This window comes from Aspergillus lucknowensis (genome assembly GCF_044049455.1).
Source record: "Aspergillus lucknowensis strain CBS 449.75 chromosome Unknown BJX67scaffold_16, whole genome shotgun sequence".
Classification (NCBI taxonomy): domain Eukaryota; kingdom Fungi; phylum Ascomycota; class Eurotiomycetes; order Eurotiales; family Aspergillaceae; genus Aspergillus; species Aspergillus lucknowensis.
In genome coordinates, this window is record NW_027263560.1 from 91,420 (window position 1) to 113,969 (window position 22,550).

Genomic DNA, 22,550 nt, shown 5'->3' on the forward strand with positions numbered 1-22,550 from the left:
AAAAAATCGTTTACTAAACTGTATATTTCGTTCCAGGAAATCCGAAGGAAGGCCACCAAGGAATCTCAAGATGCTAAAGAGGAGCTTGAGAGGAAACAGAGGATGAAAGAAGCAGCACTGAAGAAGAAAGAGAAGCAGGACGATATCGAAGCTAAGCGCCGTGTTAAGGCCAAAATTGAGGCGGATAAGGAAGAGCGGCGACTAAAGGCTGAGCGCGAGAAGGCCGAACGGGCGGGACTTGCACCCCCTCCTCAACCAGCGTCTGCGCCATCAGCAACCACCCCGGGCCCTGTCGCTTCTAAACCGGCTTCCGCGTATACAGAAACCCGCCTCCGATTCCAGACACCACAAGGGAATGTTATGAAGACGCTGCCCGTCGATACTACGTTATTCGAGGTTGCCGTAGCCTTAAAGCAGGAGGATGGGCTCGAAGTGCACAGCTTCCGCCAGAACTTTCCTCGGAAGGTATTCGATCCTGAGGTGTTTGGTGAATCGCTCAAGGACCTTGGACTTGTCCCCAGCGCGAGCCTCGTTGTTGAGTAAAGTTATATTGAAGTGGATTCGCATCCCCACAATTTAGGACTGGGAGCATACATATAGCACAAAAGATTTGAACGCATGCCTGGAAACGTGCAGAGAATGGCTAGTCCGACTCGGTGATAGCCGAGGCCGATGGGCGAAGAAACCGATTACCTCGCCTGAAGCCATCTTCAATCCTAAAAATTAATCAAGCTATGCTGTTTAACAAAGGTTCTCCCATGGGGCACTGATACTTGTCACGTGATATCGCGACAGGCCAGGATGCCCCGACGCGTCTCTCAGATCCCAGAGCCGCAGCCTCGTCGCCGTACCAAGCCCCCTCTCGCTCGCCACGCTCTCGGCTTCCGATACTACTTTCAATAAAATAATCTATCTATAACCATAATTATGCCAGCGTGAGTTCTCCTCTTTTGCCCACCCAAAATCGATACCCACAGCCTGTTAACGCGTCCCACGCTTGCAGCGTCGGCGACCAACATCGAGGCGGCCCGGCGACCATCATGATGCCAAATGCAACAGGAGTTATCGCCAAAAATCCATTCGAAGAAACCCCATCACGCGTCAACCAATATACACCTGATGAAGCCGCTGCACTTCAAGCACGCCTCGATAAGAAATTGGGACCAGAATACATCTCCTCGCGACCCGGTGCAGCGGGCCAGAAAGTACACTATCTATCGGCGGATAAATGCATCAATCTTGCGAACGAGGTGTTCGGGTTCAATGGGTGGTCGAGTTCCATTCAGAATATTCAGATTGACTTTGTATGTGACCGCCATAAAATTATGATACTGGCTCTTCCGTTATCATGTTTTGCTGATGAGATTCATCGGACTATAGGTTGACGAGTCCCCCAATACCGGAAAGATTAGCCTCGGCCTATCAGTGATAGTGAGGGTAACCTTGAAGGACGGAGCTTATCATGAGGTATGTGTCGAGTTAGTTGGTGGTTAAGGCTCGATGATGTGGGTATTGTGCTGACTTTTGGGGGACATAAGGATGTCGGATACGGACATATCGAGAACTGTAAAGGCAAAGCAGCTGCTTTTGAGAAGGCGAAGAAAGAAGCCACAACGGATGCCCTTAAACGTGCATTACGGAACTTTGGTAATGTTTTGGGCAACTGCATTTACGACAAGGACTACGTCTCCAAGGTGACAAAAGTGAAGACAATACCCGTACGTGACTTGGGGATAGTAGCTACTGAAACATGGGGACCTGACATATTTCGCAGACAAAGCTCGACATCGATGAGCTCCATCGGCATCCGGATTTTGCTCCTATAAAAAGGGAGCCGGTGCGACCAAAGCCACCCCCCGAAGACGATGATTTGCCGGCCCGTCCGTCAATGGTAGGGAGACGCAACCCATCAACTGAAGTTCCCGCAATAGATTTTGATGCGGAATTTGGAAGTAAGTCGATATGACGCGGGTGCTACCAAAGCCAACGCCACTAATGACGCCAGGTGATGTGTTTGATGAGGCTGATTTCAACGTCGGCGAGGGCGAAAGTCCGGATGAAATAGTGGTAGACCCAGACACGCAGAGAATGCATCAGCCACCAACACCAGTTGCAAGACCAAATCATCTCCCGAATCCCCCAACTTACGCCGCCGGTGCACCAACAAGAGCCAATCACCACATCGTTACGCCGTTGAAGTCCGAAAGACCGATGAACCACATTCCAGGGCCCATGCAGAACCCTAACCAAGGTCCACACAGCCGATCGTATCCTCCAGCGGCGCAAGATCAATACACAAACCAACGGCGGTCTATTCCGCCCCAAGAAGTACCGAGAGGTCTCCAAAATGGAAAGCCGGTGCCAATGGGCCAACAACGTAATGACTCCGGTTCCACAGCATTAGGCGCCAATGCCCAGGTGCCTATAAAACAGGAGTCCAGCGCTAATCCTCAAACCACCCTAACGCAAAACATGGCTCCCCCAGGCACACCAGGTATCAACGACCAACTGCCTCCTGTTGTGGGGTTCTTCTCAGCCCGTGGGGTCAATATGCTGCGAGACAACCTTAACAGTGCAGCTATTACCGCCCCAGCCTTTGATCCCCACGCAGAAAGCCCATCAATTCGCAAAACAGCAGGTGTCGACCACACAAAAAGCGTGCCCATCTCAAAACCAATGCTTGCTGGTACATCCCCTGCGCCAAACCAGCCCCGAGATTTTATCAACCCCTCCACAGACATGCATCGGAAAATCGGAGCACCCGGCGGTAGTGGAGCGGGGAGCCCTATGAATAAGGGCCAAACAACGTCATCTTACCGCCAACTTACACGACCGAATATCGACCCGAAGGCTGCACTAAACAACCCTGCAGCAAACCGACCTGGGTTCGGGCTACCGAACATGAACGGGAAACGGCCACCTCTAAGTGATGTGACCAACGCATCTATGTCTGGTAGCGGCGGGCCTGCTCCTAATGATCCAAAGCGGGTGAAAACTGTTGATACCATACGCCAACAACAACAACAACCACCACCACCACCTCCTCCTCCTCCTCCTCCTCCACCGCCACAACCACCTCAACAGCGTTAGCAGTCTCTCATACATTTCTACTTGAAGAGCATAGATTCGTTCTTTCTATTCTTCATTTCTATCACTGCGGTTGCAAGTGTACACTCTTCTTTATAATCAGGAGTTATACTTTTAAGGAGAAATCGGCGTTCAGGCGAACAGGAAGAGCGAGTCAGATACTGACTGGGGCTCTTTCGTTCTCATGACACTTTCTGCGTTTAGGTCCATTGCATCGGGCTGCATTTATCTGATTTCCATTTCTACTTTGCTTGATTCCACATTTTGCTTGTCAAACCCGCATCCCCCTTGTCCCTTGCTGAATCATAGATTACACTTATCGCTAGTCAGCGGTTTGAGCAGGGCACTCGAGATTCATGCAAGGTTCATGGCGATTGATTTCCGTGTATCTTAACCTAGTATCAAACATTTGACCTCCAGCTACCGGTAGGCGTGAGACAGAGGAAATTAACCTACTTTACGAAAGAGAAACGAGATCAATTCGACCCCACACTCGACGGTCGAGGAAGCAGAAAGCCAGCGGGCAACAGAAGTTGCGCTTAACGTTATTTTGTGTCTGCGTATCTTGACCCCATAAGTCCTTGGCCAAATGAGGGCTTCCTTCTCGATTCCGTAGCCGGGGCCGGTTGCGACTTGGGTTTCGGTGCGTGGATCGACTCCATGATCGCAGGCTTCCGCGTATAATCGACCGCACCAGCGGAAGCCGGCACGTTTGTGGGTTTGAGACAAAGCGTGTCCTTGGCCGGGACAAATTGAGGTGCATTCGGTGTCAGTTCTGAACCGTCGGGACACTTCGCGTTGCTAGATATCGATGTGTTCGAGTTCGTTGGGTTGGGTAGTTGTTGGGGCAGGGAGAATGTGAAGGCGAATGGTTTGGGGGCAGATGCGGCTAACAGAATGTGAGTTAGTCTCGTTGATCTTGAATAACTAGCATACCAGTACGTACAAGATAAGACGAACTCATAGGCGGAAGAGGCAGAGGGTTTTGAAACTGGAGGCCGTGTTACAGGCCGTCCGGGGAGCAAGTGATCCCCAAATATGTGGCTCTCCTCTTGTTTTCTAGCCCCACCACCAGGCAGGAGATGATCCCCAAATATATGGGTATCATCGGAAGTACGAGTTACGAAGATCGTAGAATCAGTCGAGATAGGCTCAGCGCGTGGCGGTGGTGAGCGTCGATCGTTCGTAGCCCTAACGACGGTGGAATCGCTTGGGGCACCTTCAGACTGCGGCTGGGCGAGAACTTTGCTCGGTATCGAGTGGAAGCTCGATGATGAGTCGGTAGACGTAGCATTCGATAGGGATCGGTATTGCGTGAATGCCTTCGGCGTAAATTGAGGTGCTGCCGCGTTCAATCGAGATTGGGAGGGAGGATTGCTCGTCTGAGGGCTTGATATTTCGCGGCTAGGCATCGGTGTTTCCACATCGGGAGCAGGAATAGCATTTTCGGGCTTCTTGGGTGTAATGACTTTGGGGGTGGAAAGGTGTTGACTTTGCCCTACGTCTGGCTTGGTGACTCGACGTGGTCGAAGCCTCGATTCGAGCTCCTCTTTGCATTCAGTAAGTTTAGACAAAAACGTTTCCGATAAAGTTGTTCGTTCCAGCAGCTCGCAAATTATGTCGATCTCGCGCTGATACTCCTCAGCGAGCTCTTCGTCTATGGGACGAAGAGTGGCATCTGCGTTGTCCGATTCACTTGGCTTTTGGTCCTTGGGCGAGATTTCTCCAAAAGCAAGTTCCCTGTTAGCATTCACGATGCCAGAAATGGAGGAGTCTTGTGGCTCATTGGATTGCGTAAAGTCCAAACCTTTCAATTCTTCGAGAGCCGGGCTCACTCCAATCTCCGGTTCAAATTCGCTAGGTGTAGCACAGCTCAGGTCAAGGAGTATTTCCTCGCTTTGATCTAGGGGACTTCTGGGGGCCGGGTCCTGTTCAACAGTGACGGGTGCGTGGGGTTCCGTATTGGAGGGCTTTCCCTCCTTCAACTGGCAAGCCTTATCAAGGGGACACGCTTGGGACTGTTGTTCTTCCGAAGAATCTAGGCTCATTGAATCCGAACTCAGATCACGAGCCGTAGATACGACTCCCTCCGCAGAAGCGATGGATTCAGAGCGAGACGTAATATTTTGGCCCGATGATTGCCTGATATTGTCAGAAACATCCATGGGCGCAGTAGCGGTAGCCTCAGGAACCCGCGTAGTGACCACACTACGAGCCACTGCGAGGAAAGCCTCAGGGGTGCTGAGCTTCCGGGCGAAATTCCCGCTGTAAGTGTGGGCGTCAGAATGGTTGAGGCTTAACGAAAGAGCAACTTACAGAGGTCGCCAAGTTTTAGGCGTTGGGGCGTTTAGCGCACCTTTTTAGAGATGCCGTTAGTTTCCTCACGGCCAGAGTCTCAGGAGTTAATCCCTTACTGCTCGTTGATCTCGTTGGCGGTTTCTGGGATTTGGCGTTCGTCTTCGAGACACCGTTATTGACGTCGAGTGCCTGATCGAGTGCGCCATGGGCTTGAGGAGGTTTGGGGACAGGTTGTGTGGTCTTCGACACGGTCCTATTGTCGGCGTCAGAATGCCTCAACATAGGAAGAAAAGAATTCGATATACCTCCCGGAGCGCACACGTGGTCTCTTGCTAGTTGATGATAATAAACTGGTTGTAGGACCGTGAAGAACAGGAACCTTTGGTGCAACCCCCAAGGAGTTGTCAGATTTCTTGCCCGGAGGGGCATGGTTGTGGACTCCAGAATCCCGGAGGCTATTGTTGAGTTGCAGGCGGTGGCTCTGGCCGTTCAAGAGGTTATCAAGGTGCTCTAAATCCCCGGTGTCTCCTATTTTCTTGTACACCGCTTGGTCCAAAGTCAGCATATGTAAAAGGTGTGAAAATGTGGCAATAGCCGTACTCGCCCAACCCTCAAGTCGAGACTTATTAGCCTCTGCAACACGCTGCTCCACCGATCCGGGCACATTTGATCTTCTGGTGGCCTCAATGACCTCCACTCGCGTATTTCTCAGTCTGGTACTGTCAACAGTTGAGATATATTCTCTTCGCGCTGTGCCCAAGTCTTCCTGTACACCATTCATCTTACGTTAGCTAGAGGAACTTAGGCACGAAACCTCAAGATGGTGTAAGACACTTGCCATTTGCAGCCTGTTCAGGCGCTCCGCCGCTGTCTCAGCCATATCCTTGGATGGTAACCTCACTAACAGAACACGGGATCGATAAGTTGAAGAATAGGATGAAAGTGTTGCTATTCCTCCAGATTCGCAGGTGTTAAGCAGATGAGAGTGTATAAGGAGGTGATTGGGGAATCGAAAAGAAGTCTGAAACAACTCACGTGGAAAGTAGGGAAAAGAGGTGCTGTTTTATCACACCTAAAACAAAGCCTATCAATCAATGGTTCCAATTCGTACCTCGTAAGGCATGTGTGGTCCCATACCTCGATGTTGGGGCACGGTGGCCGGGGGTAAATTAGTGGCGAGCGATTTAAGAGCCGGAATTCGCGTCGGGGAATGAGGCGGAGGTAATCAGTAGATTTGACGAGAGTTGTGGGAGAGTGAAGAAGTTGAGATGGTAGTTAAGGATGCTGCAGACAGAAAAGCCAGAGAAAGTGGTTGCCAGGATGCAAGACTGCAAACGCAACAAGGCAGAAAAGAGCAAAGGGCGAATCTTCTCAATCACCATTTCTAAGCAGGCCAATAGAGAGAGACTCTTAATGGGCCTTCCTGTATGCAAACATGAAAATTGTCTTCTTGATGCAGGCTGTTGTTTTCCCTGTTCGCAGTTAGAATGCAACCAGGCATTTATCAGAGTTCAAGGAGCATCCAAAGGAGCATCAGTATTTGAGAATATGGAATCCATAAGGCGATATACTGACAATAACTTAGCCAGAGGCACAAGTCTATATATACATTGGTTCGCAACGAGGCAGCCATAGTCTACTGAAAATATGAAAATTAGCGAAGCCCCCGGGTTCGGCATAATTCGATAAAGCTAAGCACCGCAAGTCGCAGCACCACCTTCATCTAAAGCAATGGACGGTTAGCGATTGCCCTCTATGGAGTAAAGTTAGACCCAGGGGGAGGGTATACTTTTTATCATCTTTCCTACCGCCTGTAAGAGGCTGACCCCCATGACCGTCACTCCAAAGACAATGCACGCGTAGGCGGGAATTTTCTCCTTGCGAGAAGCATTGCTCAACTTGATGTAGCATAGTGGTGGAAAGATATAGGCCAACGAAGCCGCGCTTGTCGCTCCAATCAGTTCGAAGACTGCACCCAGATCGCAAGTTATTAAAGCCATGACTACGGACGTGAGCACTAAGGCGGATGTAAAAATCAGGTGCCGGTTTATGTTGAACGGCTCGTCGGGGAAATAGTAGGTCGTCATCACAGAGCGGCATACGAACGCCTCCAGCGGTAGAGTAGTCAGCATGTTCAGGCCAAAGCAACTAGACATCAGGGTTAGTCGGCTAATTTCGGCGTACCCATGTGGGTCAGAAAGCTCACAGCCGCGCTATGTTAATCAAGGTATTATCAGATGGAAAATTATTAAGCACATTGCCTTGGGTTTGTGAACCGAAGAAAAGGAATCCGGAGATGCCCATAGTGAGGCACATTACGAGTGATACCGCGGTCGAGTAATGCGTGACGGTTGCAAATCGGTCCAGAGTGGGTTTTTTCAGCGAACCGTAGATCAGCAGGCTATTATGGTCTTGAAACTGTCAGATCTTCGTGAGATTTGATAGAGGACGCCAGCCACTCACGGCACACGAACGCTACAGATAGTCAGTATTGCCTTCGGAGTAATACAAGAGCCGCAATCGAGCCTTACCAAAGGAGATCACGCCAACAGCCTGGAAAAATCCAGAGTTCACCAAAAGTAGACTCTTCACATCACCGCGCGAGTCCTGCGGGACACGAAAGCCCTGCGTAACCACGGCAATTACGATGACTGCCATGCTTATCAGAGCCAAAGTGGACGCTTTGGCTAACTAGTCAAGAGTCAGCGATGAAACCCCATCTATAAGCTATTTCGAACCTTAGCAATATCACGATATAATGAAAGCGGGTATGAAATACCCAAAACAAGGAGCACAATAATAGCTCGTCTATCAGTGAGGAGCCAAACAAATGACATGTCCCGAAGAGACGGAAATAAGGAGCTTAATACATGGGGTATGGTGTCGCCAACAATGATACAGAATGCGATCATACCGCCAAAGGCAAACGCCCATTGAGCAACGGAAATGGCGATGAGCCCTGACCTCCCAAAACAATGCTGCATTGTGGCTTGAAAGGAATCCGCGCCGCTCAGCTTCGAATTGACCACTATCAAGCGAATGGTCCAATCGACCGTAACGGTGAGAGATATCAAAAGCGCTACTCCCATAACCATTCCCGATTGACGAAGTGCGTATGGCTGTCCTATAATCCCTGCTCCAATAATGCTATTGGCCATGTTCATAAACGCCATCTTCATCCCACTTCTTGGTCTCGCGCTCTCGAGGTGTTCCTCCGGGAAGAACTCGTCGGAGGTGGCAAGAGTTACGCTCGGTGCCTCGATGTTCGTCAGAAGAGGTACACTTTGTCCAGCATCGTGTCTTCCCGAGAGGCTTTCGTCTGCCTGGGTGTAGTCCTCCTCGTCCACCCATAGCACGTCCTCAGAGTCACGTTGGTCGCCATTCGTACGGAGCTCGTCCTCAGTGTCATCGCTAATGTCGAATCTCACGCGGTTTTGGGTTCGAGGAGTGCGACGTTGGCCGTCTGGGAGCGGAGATGGAGTGGATCGTGGCTGCGATTCATCGGGGGTCGAATTGGCAATCTCAGTGTGAATGGTATTTTTGTATTCCCCGTCCGACGAATCCAAGAGAAGTCGGTCAGATTCTGCCTCCGTGCGGTCATTAGCATCAACTAGGGAAGATTGCTGTCTCTCATCATGAGGCATTGCTAATTGTGAGGCTCCGGCGAACCATCTTCGGGGTTTGACGATTGAGTTGGCCTCGACCTCGACTGGCGGTCTCGTGTTGCAGTTGTACACACGTGATTGGTGGCTTATCGATAACCGCCTGCTCCTTCCAAACATCCGCGCCTTTTTTGTGCCAGCATACAAATCGGTGGAAATATGTGTACAGATCCAGTCACCTAGATCAAAACATGATGCGTAACCTTGTGAAATAGTACAAGGTCATATTTAATTATACTAACCTCCATGTCCACCCTAAACTCACAACCAGAAAATCGAGGCATTCTCGCTTTACCTTGAAATCCATCTACGACCGCATCGAGGCCTCAAAAGCTACCTGAATAACAGTTCCCGAGAGACAATCCCCGGGTTTACAAGGGTTTAGCTTGGTTTAACACAATAGTCCTTCTTGTTTTCCAAGCGGGGCAGTAATACAAGCTATGTCTCCCCAAGCAGTGTTCGAAGCACCGAAGACAATACACCAGGGCATTTGAGTGTGGTTCTCCATAAATTACACCTCTATGGCCACTCAGTACCCGTTGGCAGCCCCTTCTTGCGTGTCAATTGTCGAAAAGCCAAAAAATTTTTATGTCAAGCGCGTCCACCTATAATGTCCATGGGTGGTTATCGTGACTTCCTCTTTCCTCTTTCCGCTCATAGTGTGTGCCCCACGAAGATGGTATACGTGCACTACATCAAAGCTTCCAGGAGCGTATAACATGAATTATTCACTCCCTCTTGGACAGACATCGCTTTCCTCCCCAGTCTCAGATCTTGAACTGTTGATCCTAGCTTCTGCGTCGATGCTGCTTCCCCCAGAGAGCCATGCTCTACTTTGCGACACAGAGCACCTGAAAGACCTCCATTACTCTGGTAGGATCTGGGTGTTTCAGGCGCCAAACCTCAAACTGAACATCTCTATCGCTTCCACACCCGACCTGCATAGCTCAGTCACACATCTCGCATCTCAGTTAGGAGATGGGATCTGTGAAGCGAAAGTATGTCTTGGTTTGCGACATAGTTTGACAGTTGACGCCACCCGTTCTTGAAAACCAGGCTTACGGTGTTATAGATTTGGTCAGAGCTCGGGCTTAATGCCGTCTACAAAAGCTGCATCCAAGTGCCTGAGCCTAGCTGTACAATCGAGCTTTCTTTCGGAATCCAGAAAGAAATCGGCCACCGAGAAACAACAAGATCACGAAGAGTACCAAATGTATTGAAAAAACTCAGCGACTTTCAGCCACCTAATGGTATACCGACTACCTGTATAACCTCCATTGACGTCTTATTTAAATATGCCCGAAAGGACGATGGAAACCGTGGAACATATACGTCTGCCTCCAGACACACAAGGGCATCACCTGAGATATCACAAGACAACTTCCATGATATAATGCAAATGAGCGAGTTTCGTGGTCTGGACTGCGATAGAATACAGTATTCGGGACGGAGCATCTCAACTGCGACGGATGGTACCGATTCAATATTTGATGCGATTCTTCAAAGGTCAAATGATGGATGGGTGCCTGATAGTAGATTCATGCCAGAATCAAGCCACCGGAGTTTGGCTACGTTGTTCCAAGACGGACTTAGAATACTTATTTTGGGGGATGCGATGCAGAAGGATGATAGCCCGCCCAAGATGGAGGGCCTCCGAAGCCTAGCCCAAATAGCCCCCGGCGTATTCAAGCCTGGTTATCGCGAAGTGAGCCAGGTACACACACTTGAGACTGTTTCACAGCAGCTGACTTCATCTTTCTTCCATCTAGGCTATGAACCAACGGGGACGCTTGGTACCATCGATTGCGAAATCTATAGGTTCCATACTGAGGCTCAGCGATAACCTGTCTCTAAGACACGACCTAGCCGTCGCTAGCGGGTTGGAGAGCCCAAACTTGGGAATAACAACTCCGTCAAATGACAAAAATATGAACGCTATGCTACACACAACGCTCTGGCGCATCGCTCAGAAACAACTTTACAATGCTCCATCACCGAAACAACTGAATCGTCCGCAATGCTTCCTCGACCTAGACCAGAACGGACAAAACCAAGACAGGGATCTGCTTCTGGGAACATCGACGGCAGGGACAGACCATATCGGTGATGGGTACCATGCCTCCACTGACTGGGACCTTGAATCCAGCCTATTTCCAGACCGCGGCAGCGAGCTTATTGAATTCAATCGCGATGAAACCGGAGGATCAAACTCAAGTATGATATTTGGAGGCAGCCATACTGACCGATCCCCAGCAATGTCTGAACTTGATCCTACGGAGACTGAGAAGGACATGGGAACTGAATCTGTATCTGTCTTTACGGAACTCTCCGACCAACGACTCCCCAACGCGTGTGGGATAGCAGATCTCGCAGATCTCGACACCCGCGAAGGTGGACGGGACATGGTCGCGTGTTACTTCTCCGGGGGCGAATGCTCAACTGGGATAATCTCTCGTAATGCCTCGCGCTTCTTCGCTGAATTATTCGGCTCTCGAAGGGGCGATGAAATGCTGCTGGAGGATGCATAGGAGCAAGATCGAGCATCTATATGTTGTGTTAGAGCGGAGAATAACACGTCACGTATAATAAAAAAGATATGGAAAATGTATGGCAGTGTATGCTGACGAGAAATTCATGTATAGATTCACAATATCTCAACAATAAATACTGGTACACGATCAACAGCATCTAGAGCTCTTGGAACTAACATCGGTCTTAGAGGGACAGAAGATTGTTGATTTCTGGATCCCTCGGACGAAGCGAAAGTACAGGCATTGATTGGAGTCAACAAAACCCAAGATGTTTTCAATCTCAACCCTTTATCATTAAAAAATTCCTGACGCACCAGTTAAACAAGCCGCCATACAGTAGATTGTCACAACAAAACAAACACCGCCCATAAACAACCATTCCGTACGCTGAATCAACCCACACAACGCCGATAGTGTTACATAAGTCGCATTAAAAGGCAAGCGATGGATAAGTCCCAGCCTAAGTGACACGGATACTGTTGCATGGGAGCCCATGTAGTCGACTGGATAGCTCCTCGTCTGTCTCAACTTCGATGTTGGTATGAATTCCTTCGGGGCGCCAAAGTTTTGCACCAGTAGACTGAACCAATTGTGCGAGCTTGGAAGGGTCGAATGCTTCGATGAATACCTTGTCGAGCTGTCGCTGCTTTTTGCCAGAGTAATGAACATATTCGTCGATGATGTCTCGCAACTCCCATCCTTGCAGCTTGCGAAAGCAGGCGCTCACACATCCAGTACGATGCTATTGGTTCATTCAAGAGTCAATTAAAATATCTCACACAAAAAATGACTTGAGAACGTACTTTTCCTTTATTGCAGTGGATGAGGATAGGGTGATTGGCCTTGTTGAGTAAGATTTCCATGACGTGATTTACGACCGGCTCTGGTGTCCTGACAGCGGGGTCCTTATTTGCGATGAAGGCGATGCGATGATGCGTAATACCACCCTCTTTCAGGAAATCTGCATGGACCTGTGTATAGGGCTCTTCGACAAGAGTACTATAAAGCAATATATGAGCTGAAGTTCTACGACGGCTAAGGTGGAACTTCCTCACATGATGGTTCTTAGTCCTAGAGACTTGAGTGCCGGGAGGTTGCACGGCTGAGGAAAGGAGCTGCGGTAGATTCCTTGTACAACTTCTCCGAAGTTCTCAGGAAGTTTCGATTCTCCATTGCCCGACTCCATCGAGTTTAGCCGCGAAACGGTGATGGGCGGTTTTTCGTCTACAAAGATCACAGCTTTTAACGAGAGCACATGTCTGGAGGAGACGACATATAATGAAGACAATGCTATGGGGTGACGTACCTTGATGACTTTCAGAGGTGCCGTTCGAGTTCATGTTCACCAGGGGATGGGACATTGTGATAGTACTCCCGTGGTTGTCGATAGAGATAGGACGCGAGACGCTGCCCACTTTCGAGTTTGGAGGGGAGTGTTGCGATACCCCAGGAGATTAAGGAGAGAAAGCTGCTTCAAGGAGCCCACAAATCAATAAACTGTGAAACGAAAGAAGAGGATGAAGAGATGAAGAGAAAACTAGAAGGACAATGGTGATAGACTCGGAAGCCTAACCGTGGACTTGAAGGCCAACCATCATGGGAAAACGACGTAGAGTAGTCAAAAGGGGTCTGAATAGAAGACAACAAGGGAAGTTCTGCAGCGAATGATTGCTTTGCAGAAGACGGTATGTGAGAAAAAGCGCGCAGTGTTAAGAGTAGCAGGCATGGGGCGGTGAGGTGTGAAAGGAAGGAAACAAGAGTAAAGCACCTGCAGAAAAGGAAGCCTCCATATTTACTGTACTTGAAAGGCGTACACAAATAAGGCAGAATATCAAGCATGTCAACAATCAAATAGAAAGACCGCGAGTAGCGTGGTAAAAAGACACAAAAGGAGATCCAGCAGCAGCGGAAAGTTGGGATCAACGTACTGTATATTGCCTTAAGGGAGATGAAATGGGGTAAATAGTTGGATCGAAGGTAAGTATGCTTGACGGACTGAGTACTGAGAACTTGAAGATTGATAGACAAGCCAGTGAACGAAAAATGGAAGTGGTGAAGGAAAGAGAGAAGGACAGAGAAGCCTGGGGGATATATTCGACGAAGCCGCTCACCAGTAGGTCCGGAATGAACGCTCCGACCAGGAAACTGGTTCCTTATCATGGCGACTCTTGCAAGAACCTAGATTGATGATGACTCCTAGCCCTCGATTTAGCTTTATACAGGATCAAGGTACGTGAACATTTCCAACCCTATCTGCCGACCTGCCACCACCGGGACCAGAGGCAGAACCGGAGATGAGCAGACGGCGAGAGTCAGGAAACTTCTTCTCCGAGACCGAACATTTTGATTGAATTTGACCAGGCACTGGTGAATATAAGCTTAGCAGGGGGGGTCACGACATCGTAATGTACGCCCACTTACGCTTCGCAAACCTCCTCCACAGTTAAACCCTTGACCTTGGCGATGACATGGGCGACCTGAGCTATCGCTACAGGCTCATTCCGGCCTTTGACCATATAGCCTTTTTGCCATTTCTCCTTCTTGACTGCTTTTGGCAATGGCGGTGCCCCTTCCAGGAATTTCGAGGAAGCATGCGAGGGGCGAATTTCACACTATAAGGTTTGAGTTAAGAAGAAGGGTACAATAGCAAGATGATTGGAGTCTTACCCAGGGACCATCAGTCTCAATTTGAATCCGATCCAACGGGAGTGCTTTTACGACTTCAAGGTTCTCTTCCGTCTTAAGGCTGCACCCATTCACGCCAATATCCAGACCAAGCGCCACTAATCGATTCATCTCTTCCAGGGTCCCAGTAAAGCTGTGTACGAGTCCACGTTTTGGTAATTTTTCTAATCTCGGTGCCAGTAAACTTTCAAAGTCTTCACTAGCTGCTCGGGAATGGAGGAAAAGCGGGAGCTGAATTTCGACCGCAAGATCTAGTTGGGCCTCGAAATATTTCAGCTGCGGCTCTTTGGGACTGAGAAAAAGTCTGTCGTAGTCTAATCCAATTTCACCGAACGCGACAGCGTGGCCCGTTTTCTTCCCTTCCAATGCTAGGGACTTGAGCTCTGCCAGCAGTTTCTCCGGACCACCAGGATATTTGTCAAAAAGTTTGGCCCGGCAAGGGTGCACACCAACTGTTGCATAGCAAAGGCCGGCTGCGGCAGTTAGTCACAGTTGATCAGGAACAGGGCCTTGAATAGAGCATACGGTACTTGTTAGCAATATCGATTGCATGCTGCGATTCCTCCAGATCAGAACCAGTCACCATGAACTTTTGGCACCCCACATCTCGTGCACGCTGGATAATATCATCCAAATCGTTATCATGGACTTGTTTGCCATGGTAATTTCCCTTGAATACTGGATCACTCAGGTTTATCCCGATCTAGGTTTTCCAAACGATGCGCCTTGATCAGCCTAATGGCAGCGAAATCCATTGGGCTCAAAGAAAACATACATCCACATATTTTAGGGTTACTTTCGTCTCTCCCATTTCGTTTTTTGATGGACTGAACGGCGATGAAAACTTCCGAACTTCCTGTCTGGCGATTGTAGGAAAGCGGATATTCGGTCGAGTGAGGATGTGATTTGAAGAGACTGCTAGTAGATTGTAAGCCCGTAGATCCCGGAGTACTCACAAGAGTTCAAGAAGATCAGCTCCATATTGATTGAGACCATGCTGTACATCGGGTAACAAGTACATACCCCGTGTATCACGGAAAAGGCACACAGACAGGGGGAGACGCGAGGTGCTTCTGCTGGCACCGCAGGAAAGAATTGAGATATTACGAGAAATTCCCAATATTCCGAAGGTACTGTCTACAATAAAGCCTCCATTCATTGGTAGACTATGGAGGTTGATACCTTCTGCCGCGTTCGAGCCACTTTTCCTCTTTTCTTGGTGTCACGATAACGCCTCACGATGTGCCTGATATTTCTTGGCATTTACCCAGCCACGGTGGCTGACACATTCTGGGCTCCCGCCTCAAGGCTGGAGAGCTCGGCAGTTCTCCGATCTCCAGCTTGCCTCAGGCCTTCAGCATCCGAAATCTCGACCGAGAGCTGATATTCATGCCAATCTCTTCTTTTTGATTGGTGGTTATCATTTGATCAACTTCTCCACCCCAGGGGTTCCTCAGAAAAGAATCAGCGCAGCGCCAGATCTCAAGAATGTCGGCCTCCGTGACGAACTCGCTCTGTGAAGGGCATCCATACCCATTGGCCTTTTGCAACAATCTGCTGAATAGGGATTCGCCCTGCTCTCGATCTTGAGTTTCTAGACAAGGTTTCTAACACGACGAATTCGCAGCTCTACTTTCTTCCAGTCCCGAGAGGCGGGGTTACTGCCGCTCAGCATTGTGGACCTAACACATTCTCCGCATCATTCTCGCAAAGAAGTGCGGAGGTCAGTCGGACGCACTTAGCCCGAACGCGACCCCGTATATGTATCTTCACAAACCCCTCCATTTCCTTCGCCTGTTCTTGCAAGGACGACGCCAATCGCATCGCAGGGCTTGTTCAGTTCCAACGCTCTCCTGGATATCGTGTCCAAGCGTACGTTTATTTGCTGTTTGGTTACTACGGAGGCTACAAGGGCAAGTATGGTTCAAGAAAAGCTCTTATCAACCCATGAGATATTGAGCCACAATACGCCAGATGATTGCTGGATTGTTGTCGATAAACAAGTGTGGGATGTGACGGATTTCCTTGGCAAACATCCCGGAGGACGTACAAGTGAGACTCAAACTATGAAGTTCTTTCAGTACATCCATTGATCTTTTTTAATAAAATAGTTATTTTGAAGTACGCTGGCCGTGACGCCACCAAGGCGTATTCCGAAGTACACACACCTGGGCTTCTCAAAGCAGAACTGGCTCCTGAGCAGTATAAAGGTAAATTGGACGAGTCGACAATACACGAGGAATGGCGCAAGCAACCATCTAGTGAAAGCCCGGAAGCAGTTTGGGAGAACGACAAGCCGCCGCTCGAAACACTAATCAACTCGCATGACTTCGAGCGTGTGGCCTCGAGAACTGCCAGTAAAAAAACATGGGCATTTTACTCGAGCGCAGCGACAGATCTCATTACCCGCGACGCAAACAAGTCATGTTTTGACCGCATATGGTTCCGACCTCGAGTGCTCAGAAATGTGCGCTCCGTAGAGACGAAATCCAAGATCCTCGGAGTTGAAGGGTCTCTTCCACTGTTCGTCAGCCCTGCGGCTATGGCCAAGCTAATCCATCCAGAGGGTGAGCGTGCTATAGCGCGAGCCTGTGAGAGCAGAGGGATCATGCAAGGAGTACGTCACTGCATTTTCTCGGGACGGATCGTTCTCTAATGATTACGAACAGGTTTCGAACAACTCTTCTTACACGATAGATGACCTGAGGAATGCTGCTCCTCGAGGGAGTTTCTTTTTCCAATTGTACGTTAACTGGGAGCGCGAAAAGTCAGCAGAGCTTCTTCGCCAATGCTCCGCAAATTCCAACATCAAGGCAATTTTCGTAACTGTCGATGCGGCATGGCCAGGGAAGCGGGAGGCAGATGAGCGTGTCAAGGCTGACGAAAGCTTATCCGTTCCCATGTCGCCATCTCAAGCAAAGAATGACAGCAAGGGCGGTGGACTCGGGCGAGTAATGGCGGGATTCATTGATCCCGGACTTACGTGGGAGGATCTCATGTGGGTTCGTAAGCATACCCATCTCCCCGTATGCTTGAAGGGCGTAATGTCTGCAGACGACGCCATCCTAGCAATGGACGCCGGATTAGACGGTATTCTGTTAAGCAACCACGGAGGCCGCAATCTTGACACAAGTCCACCGTCAATCATTACTCTCCTCGAGCTCCACAAGCGCTGCCCGGATATATTCGACAGGATGGAAATTTTCGTGGACGGTGGCATCCGGCGAGGAACAGATATTCTGAAAGCCGTTTGCCTCGGCGCAACCGCCGTGGGCATGGGACGTAGCATGCTCTTCGCAACCAACTACGGCCAGGAAGGTGTTGAGCACCTGATCGATAGTACGACCACATTTCTTCCGTCGTGTCTGCTTTATGAACGGTTGCTGACAACGCCCTAGTTATGCGAGATGAGCTTGAGACGGCCATGCGAAATAATGGGATAACCTCACTTGATGAAGCAGGTCCCCACCTCGTCCAGACCGGGGACATTGACCATCTTGTGCCGGGAAGCCCTCTTCATCCATACGCTCGGAAAGTCGCTAGAGGCCGAAACACGAAATTGTCCAGGCTCTAAAGCCCGGGTAACGTTCCGCAAGCGACGAAACTATGGAAGAAACAAAGCGTGAGAGCACTCGCTGCCTTGAATCATGCTTATGTTCCCTGAAAGAATGTTTTCTGATAGTGACTGCTCAGTCATCAAGTGGATATGGCAGTTTTTCGAGAGCATGAAATAATATTTGCAGGATGCTGCGTATGCTCCGCGTGTTGCGTGCAGCATATCCTAGTGGAGCGGCCAAAATACTACAGAACCAACAAGAAGAAACACATTCAAAGAGAAATTCAAGAATACGGCTGGAGGTGTCAAGAGTGCCCCATGTAGCCTTACTTTTGTTGCTGATGAGTGACCCTCGGCCCTCCTGAAAAAGGCTTTGCTTTCGAGAGCCATGGCCCCAGCCAAAGGACGAAGAACTGGTCCTCGGGCTGAAAGATCCAAACATGGTTTCGAATTGAGAGAGACTTTCCCCTCTTCAAATTTTCCAAGATTGTCCTCGGGGGATTCCGCAGCTGGGTGTTCCTGGGAAATAGCCCGGAAATGCAAGGAAACTCCGATCTGATGTCAATCAACCTCACGTGGCCTCCTCTCACCGCCCCTTAACAAGGCTGGCCAAAATCCGACCCGAAGAGGCCAGCACCGCCCTGTTTCGAAGGAACCTCGAGCCCACTCCTGAGTATTCTTCATTCTACACAGTAGAAGTAATCATAAGCTGGAACGATCAACGAATCGATCATCAACCAATATTCTGGTGTCCGTCATTTGATGGGGATCCTGAGAAAATACTCCGCGCACCGTCGGATGAAAGATGATTGCTTCTTCATTGTAATCTTGAGCATGGCTGGAGGGCAGCTTCCTTTCGGCACGTAAAGATTATCTTTGATTCGCTGGGTTAGGTAGTGGTTTTGTGACAGGACCTGAGCTCCGTTGAGGGGTTGTTCTCTCGCGGGAAAGAAAGTTTGAGCACAAACAGACGAGCAGCACGGTGAGATGGAGTCAAATACGCAAGACTCTGGAAGTCGGTGATGTTTTGGAATCAACATCCGGTCTCTCTCCAGCTCGATCCCCGAATAGTGATCCAGTTGGAAGCGCTAACCTAATCCCATTACTCCGGGGAATAATCCCGTTTCGAGACCGCAGTTTGATGAAGCACACTCTCATTCCTGCGGCTTCGGAGGGGAAAGAGGATGCTCAACATCCTATTTGCAAGACGGCAGGTTGCCAAACGGGATCGACCGTCAACCCGGTGCAGCCCAGTCGTCAGAGGACTTTCCAGACACAGAACTGCATTGTCAATCTTTATCTGATCGATTGTTATTGGCCCACGCAGACACCCGACAGACAGCCTTGATGCATCCTTGTTGTCGCCGAAGGGGGGTGGAAAGATGACGAATGGTGCGTTGGAAGGATAAACATGGGTCGGAGTCGACTCAACTCTGCTCTCCCCTACCTTGATCCATGGCCTCCCGTCCCCGATCCATGTATTAGCCAAGAATAGAACTGGTTGTTTCGAGAAGAAGGCGAGAAGATGGAATCATCAGGAGCAATTCCAGATTGTACGCCTGACCCAGCATCACTGATAGACTCAGCGATCAATCTTGTTCGGGGCGCTTCTGCTTTTCACGTCCGGCGACTTGGGCCAGACCGCGGGCCCCAGTCTTGAGGAGTGTCCAACCGCGAGCACAAGAGTGGAGTCTCTAAGAGCTCATCCCCCCAACGTTTTCGTGCGCCTGGAGCTCACCTTCAAGTACCGCGACGTTCCCGACAAGAGCTGCTCCTTCTTCTCCCTTCTCCTCTTCTTTTCCTCTTCTCTCACTTCTACATTGCATCCGCTCTCGACCTCGAAGACATCTTGTTTCGCCGTTCCAGTTTCCCGTCATCTGGTCGCATACATATTGCCCACTCTTGGCGTCACACCACCCTACCACTTTACTTAACATTCCTCAGCCCAACGCTCAAATCATTGAACGCCTATAAATCTCGTTACATTCCCGACTTGCAAATTACTCGTGCGATCTACCCTTATCCAAAGGCGTAATGGCTGCTCCTCGTTCAACCTCCCTCCGTGCCCTCCGCCTGCTCTCCCAGCAGCAAACAGTCGCTCCCTGCCTTCGTCGAGGTCTGCACATCACTGGCGCGAACTCAGCACAACCTGTCAATGTATCGGATAAGGCAACTTTGTATTCTACTCGTAGCATCGCCGACCTCAAGAGCGAGTGCCAGAAGCGTTCATTGAGGACCACCGGTACTCATGCGGAGGTATCTAACTCCCCCTGTGGTCTAGCAGTATGTTATACTCTGTTGTCAAAGCTAACAAACCGCCCCTCGTCCAGCTCGTGGAGCGTCTCTCCAACCATGATTTCCTCCAGTCCCGTGCCTTTAGCATCGCGATGAAGAGAATCAACGGCAGCTCCGCATCACAGTACGTGCCTTTCCCTCCATTAAAGCCCTAATACATAACCCTCATGAATCGCGAGAACCTGACAACCCTCGCCCATTAGGGCTCCCACTCGCTCATTGAACACCTCCCGTTCCCTCAAAGCTGTCGGCGACAGCTCCACCGTCGACTTTGCATACATGCCCTCAATTGCGGAGAGCGGTTCCTCATCCGATATTCCCGTCCCGATCCTTTCCGAAATCTATACCCACTACGACCCAACTACCTCAAGCTCCCCCATGAGGCCACAAGTTTACACCGTGTCTGGCGACGGTGCAGATATCTCCGCAAGCCCCATGTCCGAGGTTGTTGATAACTACTCCGTCGAGATCGACCCGTTCTCCCTAACTGAAACAGTCGGGAAGTCAAGGTACGCCGCCGAGCAGAAGAGACAGAACGGTTCCGAACCCGGAGTCGTGAAGGAGCTCTGGAATGGGTTTTTGGATGATCTTTTAGGTCCTAAACAATCAACACCTGCGAGAAAGTGACGCAATCTCCTACTGTTATCGTTTGTCTATACTTAGCGCTATATGTACGAAATCTGCCGCTCTGGGTCAGTGTTTTAATTAATTTGCCGTGAAGCATTATCTTATCTGACATTCCTGCCTGTTCGAAATTCCAATGTTGCCGGCGAGACAAGTTTGCCCGGTTGTCCGGGCGTACCTTGTCAACCTGTCCGGTAGTCGCAATCAATCAATGCAGAGAACCGAAATGCCCGTCCGCCTCTTTCAATGCCGTAACCTCTTCAGATGAGAGCGCTTTTCCCGGAGTATTATCGCAGATCAACTCGAGTTGCGAATCCTCTGGATTCCAACTCCAGCGCTCCGTATGGGCTTCTGTACATAGAATTCGATTGACTCCGCAGGTATTTTGCCTGGTTCCGTGTAGCTAGGGACTCTTCGGGCTGGGAATAGCAATCCGGGTAACTAATCGTCAGATTGGTCCTTCAGGAGTCGAACATGATGCCAGGATTGGGACTGGACGTACTCCGATATATTCCGACCTGTATTCCTTTTTAGGCATGTGAAAGTCAACTTAAGTACTCCTACTCAGGAGTACAGACTACTAGTGCTGTCAGGGCAGTTCTGATAATAAGAAAAGCCCTGCATGTAACTGTGCACACCAACGGGCTATAAAATGGATTGTTTTGAGGATTCTCTCGTGATGACGGCCATTATATCGTGTATACAGTGCAACTGCAGAACGACTACCAAGAATTATGAGCCCTAACATGGCATGGCGGGCGCCTTTGTTTTCTTCGGTAATTTCTACTTGGCTTTCTCTTCCTTGCTTCCCCATCTATGGGATGGATATTCCCTCTGCCCCTCGTTCAACGTGCATATACATCTTCCTGGGCGCCGGGCTCGTGGTTTTCATGGTTATTCTCGCGCCGCCGCGGTGAATCCTCCTAAGGCGTCCCCATGTCTTTTAGATGATCGTCGTCTGTAATAGTGAGTATGTTGATTCATTAATTATTTTGGGATATTCTGGTATACGCCTCTTCTCGCATAGGGCGCTAGCTCCAATATTACAGGCAAGTGTATCTGCATATTGACCATTGTGGCAGGGCCGTCTCCCTCTATTTCCTCTCGATTTCCTTGTAGTATCCTTGAGAGGGAGGTATCGTTGGGAGCTGCCCAAGCCCGATTAGGGTTTTGATACTATAAACATTTATCTGCCACACAATGCTTTGGAGCGCCCTTTGCACAGAAAGTTTTGATCTATCGGTTTCCTGGGCGTCAGCTCCCAGATCTATCAACTCGTGAGCCGTACCATTTCCCCTCTAGCGGTCTGGTAGCGATGGCTCTCGTTATGTCGAAGAAACAGAACATGGCTTGCATCTGGTGGCTCTGGAATATCCGCTTTGAAGAGGGAGGTTTTCATAACCGGAGAGAGGCGGGCGAAAGCTGTCCTTACTCCCTGACTCAAGACTCAAGACTGGAGGATAAGCATAAACTTGGCATCCGGAGGAATGTGGATGATGTTTGAGCAATGGACTTGAGGGCGAATCAGAAGAGGGTCAAGGATGCAGAGCAAAGGCTGTGGGGCGCCAGTCTCCAGATTTCAAGCATGAAACAAAGTGACAAACAGATGGTCTTTGCATCTCTCCTTGCTTCGAGAGTCGAGACTTATTTTCTCCGCTCCATTCTAAGCTTAGCAACAACATTTCCATCACAATCAAACATCCAGCGTTCAGTGAAGAAACTGCAAAGAATTCAAATCATGTTCCACTTTCGCCCGCTTTCCCTTCCCGCTTCCAAGGTCTGCTATCAAGCATGCTCAGGGGTTCCCCTCAA

At 49.6% G+C, this 22,550-nt stretch overlaps 9 protein-coding genes across 9 annotated transcripts in view; 5 read left to right on the forward strand and 4 right to left on the reverse strand.

Annotated features, from left to right (window-relative positions):
• Window positions 1-776, forward strand: part of BJX67DRAFT_69248 (uncharacterized protein) — a 1,567-nt gene extending 791 nt beyond the window's left edge. The window contains exon 3 of the mRNA XM_071035312.1: window positions 37-776. Coding sequence (XP_070886872.1) covers window positions 37-543 — 507 coding nt within the window. The 3' untranslated portion in view covers window positions 544-776. The remainder of the gene's footprint in view (window positions 1-36) is intronic.
• Window positions 777-1,043: 267 nt separating this feature from the next.
• Window positions 1,044-3,090, forward strand: BJX67DRAFT_371615 (RAD52 DNA repair protein RADC; the record flags this gene model as incomplete). Its single annotated transcript, XM_071031113.1, has 5 exons — window positions 1,044-1,304; window positions 1,381-1,467; window positions 1,539-1,718; window positions 1,775-1,952; window positions 2,006-3,090. The coding sequence occupies 5 exons, from the start codon at window positions 1,044-1,046 to the stop codon at window positions 3,088-3,090; spliced, it is 1,791 nt and encodes a 596-aa protein (XP_070886873.1).
• A 497-nt stretch (window positions 3,091-3,587) lies between these two features.
• Window positions 3,588-6,249, reverse strand: BJX67DRAFT_69361 (uncharacterized protein). Its single transcript, XM_071035313.1, has 6 exons — window positions 5,986-6,249; window positions 5,691-5,931; window positions 5,502-5,638; window positions 5,404-5,443; window positions 4,034-5,352; window positions 3,588-3,976 (listed from the first exon to the last, which is right to left on the reverse strand). Exons 1-6 carry the CDS (start codon window positions 6,164-6,166, stop codon window positions 3,633-3,635), a joined length of 2,262 nt encoding a protein of 753 aa, XP_070886874.1. The 5' UTR covers window positions 6,167-6,249; the 3' UTR covers window positions 3,588-3,632.
• A 788-nt stretch (window positions 6,250-7,037) lies between these two features.
• On the reverse strand, window positions 7,038-9,029 carry BJX67DRAFT_387539 (putative amino acid transporter; the record flags this gene model as incomplete). The annotated part of the gene is made up of 5 exons (XM_071034231.1): window positions 7,038-7,108; window positions 7,175-7,533; window positions 7,592-7,796; window positions 7,917-8,076; window positions 8,124-9,029. 5 exons carry the CDS (start codon window positions 9,027-9,029, stop codon window positions 7,077-7,079), a joined length of 1,662 nt encoding a protein of 553 aa, XP_070886875.1. The 3' UTR covers window positions 7,038-7,076.
• A 1,636-nt stretch (window positions 9,030-10,665) lies between these two features.
• Window positions 10,666-11,620, forward strand: BJX67DRAFT_351559 (uncharacterized protein). Its single transcript, XM_071028918.1, has 2 exons — window positions 10,666-10,752; window positions 10,817-11,620. Exons 1-2 carry the CDS (start codon window positions 10,690-10,692, stop codon window positions 11,573-11,575), a joined length of 822 nt encoding a protein of 273 aa, XP_070886876.1. The 5' UTR covers window positions 10,666-10,689; the 3' UTR covers window positions 11,576-11,620.
• Window positions 11,621-12,038: 418 nt separating this feature from the next.
• On the reverse strand, window positions 12,039-12,939 carry yphA (tyrosine phosphatase family protein; the record flags this gene model as incomplete). Its single annotated transcript, XM_071032793.1, has 4 exons — window positions 12,039-12,320; window positions 12,382-12,577; window positions 12,634-12,802; window positions 12,885-12,939. 4 exons carry the CDS (start codon window positions 12,937-12,939, stop codon window positions 12,039-12,041), a joined length of 702 nt encoding a protein of 233 aa, XP_070886877.1.
• An 888-nt stretch (window positions 12,940-13,827) lies between these two features.
• BJX67DRAFT_69411 (3'-5'-exodeoxyribonuclease) lies at window positions 13,828-15,472 on the reverse strand. The gene is made up of 5 exons (XM_071035314.1): window positions 15,039-15,472; window positions 14,789-14,966; window positions 14,246-14,736; window positions 14,000-14,190; window positions 13,828-13,942 (listed from the first exon to the last, which is right to left on the reverse strand). Exons 1-5 carry the CDS (start codon window positions 15,072-15,074, stop codon window positions 13,891-13,893), a joined length of 948 nt encoding a protein of 315 aa, XP_070886878.1. The 5' UTR covers window positions 15,075-15,472; the 3' UTR covers window positions 13,828-13,890.
• Window positions 15,473-15,983: 511 nt separating this feature from the next.
• BJX67DRAFT_69451 (FMN-dependent alpha-hydroxy acid dehydrogenase) lies at window positions 15,984-17,895 on the forward strand. Its single transcript, XM_071035315.1, has 4 exons — window positions 15,984-16,315; window positions 16,375-16,880; window positions 16,933-17,602; window positions 17,662-17,895. Exons 1-4 carry the CDS (start codon window positions 16,183-16,185, stop codon window positions 17,835-17,837), a joined length of 1,485 nt encoding a protein of 494 aa, XP_070886879.1. The 5' UTR covers window positions 15,984-16,182; the 3' UTR covers window positions 17,838-17,895.
• Window positions 17,896-19,853: 1,958 nt separating this feature from the next.
• BJX67DRAFT_380459 (uncharacterized protein) lies at window positions 19,854-20,741 on the forward strand (the record flags this gene model as incomplete). Its single annotated transcript, XM_071032794.1, has 3 exons — window positions 19,854-20,075; window positions 20,150-20,238; window positions 20,318-20,741. 3 exons carry the CDS (start codon window positions 19,854-19,856, stop codon window positions 20,739-20,741), a joined length of 735 nt encoding a protein of 244 aa, XP_070886880.1.
• Window positions 20,742-22,550: the final 1,809 nt, after the last annotated feature.